Source organism: Grammomys surdaster, unplaced genomic scaffold, assembly GCF_004785775.1.
Source record: "Grammomys surdaster isolate TR1022 unplaced genomic scaffold, NIH_TR_1.0 125919, whole genome shotgun sequence".
NCBI classification, from domain to species: domain Eukaryota; kingdom Metazoa; phylum Chordata; class Mammalia; order Rodentia; family Muridae; genus Grammomys; species Grammomys surdaster.
The window spans coordinates 98,238-109,015 of record NW_021620743.1 but is presented as its reverse complement, the minus strand read 5'-3'; the positions used below and the strand labels follow the sequence as shown (position 1 = coordinate 109,015).

The window sequence follows — 10,778 nt, the reverse complement described above, 5'->3', positions numbered from 1 at the left end:
TCTTTCTTTCTTTCTTTCTTTCTTTCTTTCTTTCTTTCTTTCTTTCTCTCTTCCTCTCTTCCTCTCTTCCTCTCTTCCTTCCTTCCTTCCTTCCTACCTTCCTTTCTTTCTTTCTTTCTTTCTTTCTTTCTCTTTTTTATATTTGTTTACTCTCATTTATTCCTTTTTAAAAATTTGTTATTTTATTTATTGGCATTTCAAATGTTATCACTCTTCCCAGATTCCCCTCCATAGTCTTCCTATCCCCTGCATTTCCATTTTACCGGAGAAATTCCGGATTAATATCTTTGAGGTGTGTGGGTGTCTCCATTACTCAAATGGGGGCTGTGCCTATCCACTGGATATGGTTGCTATAAGTTCCCTTTCTGCTTTGTAGGGTATTTCCTTAATGTCCTCCCTTTTGGGTCCTGGGAAGCCCTTGGGACCCTGGAATCTGGGATTTTTTAGTGGCTATCCCCACTTCCTATTACCCATGCTACTCTCCTCCTTTCAGATTCCTGATTCCCTCTCTGTACTTCTCCCCCATCTCCTCCCTTATCTGAACCAGCCCTCCTTTTTCCTTCCACCTCCTCTCTCCCTCCTAGATCCCCCTCTCTTTTTTGGCTAATATCCACTTATCAATGAGTATATTCCATGTGTGTTTTTTTGTGACTGGGTTACCTCACTCATTATGATATTTTGAAATTCCATATATTTGCCTGTGACTTTCATGAATTCATTGCTTTTTTCTTTTTCTTTTTTAATTGGATATATTATTTATTTACATTTCAGATGTTATCCTGTTTCCCCATTTACCAAGCCCCCAAATGCCCCTATTGCATCCCCCCACCTCCTTTTGCTTTCATACCATTTTAATTAATGCAAGTATTAAGGTCAGTTCTAGGTTGAAGAACTAGCAATACAATTGATTCACATAGTCAAGGAACAAGCAAGACAGTATACACAACTAGTCAAAGAACAAGCAAGGCAATAACAAAGTCCCTTGATGTGATCACTCCTGTGATCACTATTTCTAAGGGCTTATCAGGATGACCAAAATGTATGAGTCTACTTTCCTCTCCTAGTCCAAAGTCCTTTTCATGTTCAAACCCTACTTTTTTGTTCTAGCCTAAGATTTAGATTCCTGCCTGAAATTACTTCTTTGTTCTAGCCTAAGATTTAGATTCCTGCCTGAAATTACTTGTCTGTTCTGGGCTAATGTCAAATTCTTGCCTGAAGCCCATTTCCTTGTCCTTAGCCAATGTTAGATTCCTGGCAAGCCAAGGACAGGTAAGATTCTCTACAGAGCCTTACCAACCTAAGACATAAGAGCATTGCTTTTGATAATGCATATTTTATGATGAGTAAGGAAGGCATTCTTGTCAGAATGACCTTAGATAGGCTCAGTGTTCTTAATGAAATAAAAAGATGAGAGATGTGGAGAGCCTTTGGGGCTGATTGGCAAGAATCTAACATTGTCCAAGGACAAGTAATTCATTGCTATAATAGCTGAGTAGTACTCCAATGTGTAAATATACCATATTTTTTTGCATCAATTCCTCTGTTCAGGGACATATAGCTTGTTTACAGCTTCTGGATATTATAAATAAGTCTGCTATAAATATAGTGCAACATGTGACCTTGTTGTATGTTGGAGCATCTTTTGGGTGTATTCCCAGGAGTGGTATAGCTAGTGTCCTGATGTAGAACTATTTCCAATCTTCTGTGGAACCATCAGAGTAACTTCCAGAGTGATTGTACCAGCTTTCAATCCCACCAACAATGGAGGAATGTTGCTCTTCCTTCATATCTCCACCAGTATCTGCTGAATATACAATTAACTCAAAGAAATCAGTAGCTTGCCAATACTCAAAGGATAAATAGGCTGAGAAAGAAATTAAGGAAATGTTTCCTTTCACAATAGTCACAAATGACATGAAATATCTTGTTGTGACACTAACCAAACAAGTGAAATATCTGTATTGCAAGAACTTTAAGTCTGTGAAGAAAAATTGAAGAAGACCTCAGAAAATGGAAAGATCTCTTATGCCCATGGATCAGCAGGATTAACATAGTGTAAAAGGTCACCTTACCAAAAGTAATCTACAGATTCAATGCAATTCCAATCAAAATTCCAACTCAATTCTTCATAGAGTTAAAAAGATCAATTCTCAAATTTATCTGGAATAACAAAAAACCCAAGACAGCAAAAACCATTCCCAAAAATCAAAGAACTTTCATGGGAATCACCATCACTGACCTCAAGCTATACTGCAGAGCCATAGTGATAAAACCTGCATGGTATTGGTACAGATATAGGCAGCTAGATTAGTGGAAAAGAATTGAAGACCCAGAAATGAACCCAAACAACTTTGTTCATTTAATATTTGACAAAGGAGCCCAAACCATCCAGTGGAAAAACATAGAAGTTTTACCAAAAGGTACTGATTCAACTGATGGTCAGCACATAGAAGATTGTAAATTGATCGATTCTTATCTCCCTGTACAAAGCTCAAGTCCAAGTGGATCAAGAACTTCCACAAAAAATCCATTTACCCTGAATCTAGTAGAAGAGAAGCTGGGAAAGAACTTTAAGCACTTTGGCACAGAGGAAGTTTTCCTGAAAAGAACGCCAATGCTTTATGTTCTAAGATCAAGAATTGAAAAATAGGATCTCATAAAATTGAAAAGCTTCTGTAAGGTGAAGGACACTGTCAATAGAACAAAACGGGAATCCACAGGTTGAGAAAAGATCTATATCAACCCTATATCCGATAGAGGGTTAATATCCCAAATATACAAAGAACTCAAGAAGTTAAACTCCAGAAAACCAAATAATTTTGTTAAAAATGGGACACAGAACTAAACATAATTCTCAAGTGAAGAATCTTGAACAGCTGAGAAGCACTTAAAAAAATGTTCAACATTCTTAGTCATCAGGGAAGTGCAAATCAAAATGCCCCTGAGAGTCCATCTCACACCAGTTAGAATGGCTAAGATCAAAAACTCAGGTGACAGCAGATGCTGGTGAGGATTTGGAGAATGGAACACTCCTCCATTGCAGGTGAGATTGCAAGCTAGTACAATCACTCTGGAAATGAGTCTGGTGGTTCCTCAGAAAATTGGAAATAGTTCTACGTCAGGACACAGCTATACCACTTCTGGGCATATAGCCAAAGATGCTCCGACATATAACCATGTCACATGCCCCACTATGTTCATAGTAGCCCTATTTATAATATCTAGAATCTGGAAACAACCCCGATATCCTTCAACAGAGGAATGGATGCAGAAAACTCCTCAGCTATTAAAACAATGAGTTCATGAGATTAGCAGTTAAATAGATAGAAATTGAAAACATAATACTGAATGAGGTATTCTAGTCACAAAAGAACACATATGGTATATACTCATTGATAAGTGGATATGAGCCAAATAGAAGCTCAGAATACCCACAATACAACTCACAGAACATATGAAGCCCAAGAAGAAAGAAGATCACAGTAAAGTGTGAATGCTATAGTCCTACTCAGAAGAGTGAAGAAAATAATCTTGGGAAGTAGAAGGAGAGAGGAATCTAGGAAGGAGAGAAGAAGAGGAAGGAAAAGGAAGGGCTGGGTCAGATAAGAGAAGAGATTGTGGTAACGTACAGAGAGAGGGTCAGGAATCAGAAAGGAGGAGAGCAGCAGTGGGGTAGGGAAAAATGGGGATAGCCACTAGGAAGTCCCATATTTCAGGGATCTAAGAGGTTCCCAGGACCCAACAGGGAGGACGTTAAAGGAATGCTCTACAAATGGGAGACAGAACTTATAGAGACCATATCCAGTGGGTAGGTGTGGCCCCAAGTTGAGTGATAGGGCCACTTACCCACCTCAAAGATATTAATCCAGAATTCCTCCTGTCAAAAGGAAGTGCAGGAACAAAGAGTGGAGCAGAGACTGAAGGAAAGGCCATACAGAGACTGTTCCACCTAGGTATCCATTCCATCTGCAGACACCAAACCCAGACACTATTGCTGATGCCAGTGCTTACAGACAGGTGCATGGTATAGCTGTCCCCTGAGAGACTCTGCCAGAGCCTGACCAATACAGATGAGGATGAATACAGCCAAACATCGGACTGAACGTTGGTACTCCAAAGGAGAAGTTAGATCAAGGACTGAAAGACCTGAAGGGGTTTGCTACCCCATAGGAATAACAATATCAACCAACTAAATACCCCAAATATCCCAGGGACTAAACCACCAACCAAAGAGTACACATGAAGGGACCTACAGCTCCAGCTACATATGTAGCAGTGGATTGCCTTATCAGGCATCACTGGGAGGTGAGCCCCTTGGTCCTGTTGAGGATGGATGACCCAGGGTAAGGGAATTCTAGGGTTCTCATAGAGGAGTGGATGAGCAGGTGGTGGAGTACCCTCATAGAGACAGTGGGGAGGGGGAAGTGAATAGGGTGTTTGTGGAAGGGAAACTGGGGAGGGTTTGAAATAACATTTGAAATGTCAATAAATAAAATAACCAATAAAATGTCAAAAAAAAGATTGATGTGTAGGCAAGTCTGTAGGGCATTTTCTTGATTAGTAATTTATGTGAAAAGGCCCAGTTCATGTGTGTAGTGCCATCCCTTTGATGATGGTCCTTCATTCCATAAGAAACCCAGCTGAGCATACCATAAGAAGTACATCAATAACCACCTGGCCTTCATGGCCTTGTCATCAGCTCTTGCCTCCAGATTCTTGCACTGTATGAGTTACTGCCTTGATTTTTCTCAGTGATAGACTGTTGTGTGGAATTATAAGCTGAAAGGAACCCTTTCCTCCCCAACTTACTTTGGTCATGGTGTTTCATCACAGTCATAGTAACTGAAACACAGAAGCATTGTCAGACTGCCTTCTAATATTTATGTTTATGTCTATTGTTTAATGCTACTTACAGCCTTGATCATAGAAGTTTCTACTATTGCAGATAGCTATTAGTTAAGAGAATCATAACCAAAGTGCTGAAAATAAGTTACAGTGAGTGCTCAGTAAGAAATGGGTCTTTTATATCACTATCATCCTACAAGTATCAAGGCACATCATAGAATACTTCACAAAGAGAATGTAAGGTTCTGAGGATGTAGAGGAATGCTGTGACATAACACAGCATATCACATTAAATTACTGAATATGTGCATCCAAAGGAGTTAACAAAATGCGTATGTTAACAAAATGTGCATAGTATTAAACCAATGACAATGTGGAAAAGAGAGATATCAGTTAGCTTGTTCTCTTCATCTATGAGTAGAATCTTGTGAGAGTTCTCCATCTAATTTGGAATGTCAACTAGTACTTTGTATAGGACTTGTTAAGGTGGTCACATGATTGTTGTTTCATGAATACAGCTCTCTGTGTTAAAGAGAAGACACTATGTTGAAGCAGACATTCTGGTTGCTTGGTTCTTACAATGTTATTCAACAGAGCCCTTGAAATCTTAGCAAAAGAAATTAGTGAAAGGAATGAAATAAAAGTATACAATTAGGAAATGAAGCAGCCTTTTTCAGATAACAAGATTGTTTACATCAGACCCTGAAGTCTCTCTGAGAAAATTCTTAGATACAGTAAGTAATTTCAAGAGAGGAGCAGATATAAAGTCAACCTGGCATACAGTAGGAATAGAGATATCAGCATGGACTTTGGAGAAGGGATTGAGAGTTGGATATGATAAGGATGCATTATATAGATGTATGCAATTTACAGAGAATGAATTAAGTTTAAAAACATGAATTTCAAATCTTGATCCTTGGCGCTTAGAATTAGTGTGACTATCTTGAATGCATTTCTGGTAATAGTCTATATCCCTTGAATTTTGACAGTTTTATTGTGTGGTCTTTTCTAGTTTCTGTCACTTCCCTGTCTAGGTAATGTTCATTTCTCTGAAAGCAATTAAAATTCTACAAATATCCCCAGTGTCTTTGATTATTAATGTGTATTATATACTTGATTTGTTGTATTATATAAGGTTTTAGAATATATATAAACATTTTAATTTATGTAGTTGACAGTTCCATATAATTTAAATTACATTTGATTATTAAGGATCAGATGTTTTAAAATTTATATTGTATCACATTTCAATAAAGTTGGATTGGACATGTGAGTATTATCTCAACTAACTTTATCAAAACTTTTAGTAAATTGATAAGTAATGGTTTGTGATGTATTTTCTTTTAAAGCATATCTGCCCTATAGAAAGCCTTGAACTTTTCCTTCATGTCAGTGCATTCTGGATTTAAATTTTCAATTCCATGTTGATTGAGAAATTGGTTTTTATACAACCTAACATTTTTGTTTTTGATGCATAGTTTGTTATTTATTATTATATTTTCACTTTAATCCACTTGATTTTTACTGACATGTCTTCCTACGTACTTCTCTGAACATACAAAGTGCATTGGATGGAATATGTAAAAGACACAAGTTCTCTGGGGCATGGATCCTTGGACAATTCAATTTGGAGCAAGTACTTTGGGGAGTGTTTGAACAGTTCTGTGAAATATTTTGAGTTTCATCATTAATTTCTTTTTCCTCGTTGAAGCATTCTCTTTGGGAATTAATGTTGCTTCAAGATATAAACTAAATCCAATTACATACTAGACACAAGCTACGTTGGTGCAGACATGTAAATGCCACAGGAATGCCAAAGAAATCTAATTTTAAGATTATTCAGTACTATGTATATCTGACTAAATGTATTATAAAAGTCTTATTTTTGAGTAAATGAGTGAAGCTTTAATTTGTTTGTTTTGACAAATTCTTAACAAGACTTCTCACATGAGATGACACAACAAGTAATTAAACTTATTTTTCAAGTCAAATATAGGTAAACCAATAATTTAAACTAAGATGCATTTAATGGAAAGAATATAGTTATGTTTTGTGCAAGCTAAAGGAGCTGTATATCTATGTGAGTAAGATTTAAAGTCGCAATAACTATGTGTTCTCTCATCCTCTTCTTGCCATTATACCTGGATTGATATAGTCACAATATAATCTTACCTTCATCAAACTAAATTATGATTTTCAGGGATCAAAGACATCATTGTAGATATTCAGGTTTAAAACAAGTGGCTAAAGAGGAAATAGAAAACCTAGCAAACATATTTATGGGAAATCACTGCTTATTTTGAATAAGTTGTACACCTTTAAATATGCCTTTAAGCTATATCCAAAGAGTTTCATGCCAGGGCCAATTTTATAGAGTAGTGCTAGAAAAAATATAATTACAATAACATTTTCAAACATTGTGTTATGTTTTGAAATATGTTCTAAGATAGAGAAAACCTATGGTAAAGCATAACAAGTATCATGTCATGCGTATATCTTATAGTAATATTTCATAATATTAAATATGTATTCTAATTGGAGATCATAGCATATTTTAATGAATTATCACTGTACTTTTGGTATTTTAAAGTGCTTAGATGCCCTGTAAATCTTTTATTATTTTTGATTTTGGTAAAGTATACCACACACTGTCATGCAATCATCCATCACTGTTATTCTTTGTGAATACGCACATATTTAAAAAACATTTCTATTTTGGGTATAGAGTAAATTTGCATTTACCTTTTGCTCATTTACATCTCTAAGGAATTTTGACATTAAATTCATTTAAGATGAGTATTTAATGGACGATCAAACTATTCTTGAATCAGCTGCTGTTATTTATGTGTGTTAGGCACCTCATACTGTATAATCAGAAAGGCTATATCTAAACATTGGCAAAAAATTTTCTGATTTATAGTATAGATATTTCATATAAGTATGCAAATATATATAGTATTAACTTGTTATATTTCTACTGTATTCCTTTACAGATAAAACATCCAAGTATCTGCCAGAAAGAACCCTGAATATTCACTGTTATTGTAGAAAGAAGTTTTTGAAAATGAATCGGACAACAAGGGAAGAAGTTCAGATTATCTGAGTAACCAAGCATGGGAGAATGGTGAGAAAATTGCTCCATTGTAGCATAAAGCTTGGAATCATTTCAAAATCAGCTGTACTTGTCTGCAGCCTCTGACATCTGAGTGAATTCAACACCTTCAGAATATATGGAAAAGAGGAACAATGTGACTGAATTTATCCTCCTGGGCCTCACCCAGAACCCAGAGGGCCAAAAAGTTCTGTTTGTCACATTCTTGCTCATCTACATTGTGACAGTAATGGGCAATCTGCTCATCATGGTGACCATCATGACTAGCCAGTCCCTAGGATCCCCTATGTACTTTTTTCTGTCTTATTTGTCATTTATAGATACTGTCTATTCTACTGCCATTGCTCCCAAAATGATTATTGACTTGCTCTATGAAACAAAGACCATCTCCTTCCGGGCTTGTATGACTCAAGTTTTTATAGATCACTTATTCGCTGGAGCTGAGGTCATTCTTCTGGTGGTGATGGCCTATGACCGTTATGTGGCCATCTGTAAACCTCTTCATTATTTGACCATCATGAACCGGCGGGTGTGTGTTCTCATGCTCTTGGGGGCCTGGATTGGTGGCTTCCTTCACTCATTAATTCAATTTATTTTCATTTATCAGCTCCCATTCTGTGGCCCAAATATCATTGACAGCTTTGTATGTGATATGTATCCTCTGCTAAAACTAGCTTGCACCAATACTTACCTCATTGGGCTTTGTATGATTGCTAATGGAGGGGCAATTTGTACTGTCACCTTTTTAATTCTTCTAGTTTCTTATGGGGTCATTTTACACTCTCTTAAGGCACATAGTTTGGAAGGGAAACGCAAAGCTTTGTACACATGTGGATCCCACATTACTGTGGTTGTTTTATTTTTTGTTCCATGTATCTTTCTATACGCAAGACCTACATCCACATTTCCCATTGATAAGTCTGTGACTGTAGTCTTAACTTTCATAACTCCTATGCTGAATCCCTTAATTTACACTCTGAGGAATGGTGAAATGAAAAATGCCATTAAGAGACTTTGGAGCAAAAAATCTAGCTCCATTGTAAGTGGGCTATATCACTCTTAAAAAGAAAACCCAGGATATTTATTATTTTACAGGAAAAACTATATTATTTTTGACATTTTCCTTTTTTATTATTGATTTCTTTTCCCTATTTAGATACTTATTTTAAAACATGCATTAAAACTAATATTTAAGGAGTTAATATTCACTCTTCAGTGAATAGGCTTGTCAAAGCTTAAAATTTTATAAGTGTATTCAGTCACCCTAAATTAAGATTTATTTTTAATACCAATTCAATTTTATTTTCTTTATTTTAAGTTTAAAATTTATTTAATTTTTATTTAATATTTATTCACTAATTCTTTTCTGAATTTATAAATAATCTACTCAGTGTACTTAGCAATATTAACACTTCCAGATGCCCATCTAAATTGTGTTAATCATAAGCAGCTTTCTCAGAAATTCAACACATACTATCACCATGACTATAATTCATGCATAAGATGCTGTTCATTCAATGGTGGAGAAAGTAAAAGTAGTTTAGATAATTCATTCCTGAGATAGGAGTCCAACATGGACAATTAGAAAGTTTGTAATTATTAGAATTAAAGAGCCTAGCAACTGGATAACATTTTGAAAATGCTGGGAATCATGGTTTCTCCATTAATGCTGTCATAGAGTTAGGAAAGCTAGTTACTGAAGAATATATTCCACTTTCATTTATCAAGTTGACTTCCTGACTTGCTTGTACTTAGAGTCAATATAAATCTTTTAAAATTGTGCTTTCTAAATTAAATTCTTTAATTCCCACACCAAGTGCTGTCTTTTAGTTATTATTTGAGATGAGAATAAAGGTTAATTTCTCACCACAAAGTAATTTTCCCAAGCCATCTCTCTAATGACAATCCTGCAACACCACCCTTCTATAACATTTTTTTACAGTATTTACTGTATGCAGAGTACAGAGTATTTACTGTATGAACTACTGCACACTGTCAGTTACATTGTCGGACACCTGAGGTGTCTTCAATTTACTCAGTATTTGGTCATCTAAAAGACCAGATCCTCATCATTATTATATCAGATCTCTTCTGAGGACAGAAATTGGTACACAGCTCAGCTGGGCACTTCTATAAAAGCCCCGTATCTCCTGAAGCTTAGGCATAAATTGACTGGCTTTCAGATCATCGGTAAGTTTCTCCAATCTCATGTATAGTATATCTTGAACAGTGGGACTAAAATAGGTGATTTCCTTGGACCCGAGCTCCCCTCATTATATTGTCTTTCCAAATGTTCTGGGAGGCATGTGGGCTTCAGAGTAATGGGCATTGTATATGGTGTCTCAGAGCTCAAAGAGACCCTATGAAGTTTGAGTCAAGTAGAAGCTGCATGCTTTCCACCCAACCTTAGATGTTACATAGAATCTCCTCTGTTATATCCCATGAGTTTGGCCAGTCATGAAGTACACTGTGATCAATCAGCTAGACGATGGCTTTTGATATAAAAAATGGAACCCAGATAGATATTTTTATCTTTTATTGATATTCCCTTGCAGTGCTTAGCCTCGCAGCCTAAGCAAGAATTCAGATTGCCTGAGAGAGGGGGTTCTGGGTGGCCCCTCTCTGCTTAGTCTAGGAGCAGAAGTCCCCCCTTTTAGGTTGGGTGGAGATGGGTTTTGGAAACACCCTGTATAAAGTAACAACCTCATCTTGAGTCTCATGGTCCTCCATAGCTAACTAATGATAATGTATCTGAGTAGGTTTTGCTACCAAAGCCTGACTGCATAGGGGTTGATGTTAAAAGTATCCCCTCTCCAGGAAA

The 10,778-nt window shown here is 36.4% G+C and overlaps 1 protein-coding gene across 1 annotated transcript; it reads left to right on the top strand.

The window, feature by feature from the left end:
- The first annotated feature begins 8,057 nt into the window (after positions 1 to 8,057).
- Positions 8,058 to 9,020, top strand: LOC114608487 (olfactory receptor 4A15-like). The gene has a single exon (XM_028752450.1). The coding sequence runs from the start codon at positions 8,076 to 8,078 to the stop codon at positions 9,018 to 9,020; it is 945 nt and encodes a 314-aa protein (XP_028608283.1). The 5' UTR covers positions 8,058 to 8,075.
- Positions 9,021 to 10,778: the final 1,758 nt, after the last annotated feature.

Excerpts from the sequence above, each read along its gene's own strand:
- LOC114608487 (XM_028752450.1), top strand. The coding sequence starts at position 8,076 with ATGGAAAAGAGGAACAATGTGACTGAATTTATCCTCCTGGGCCTCACC.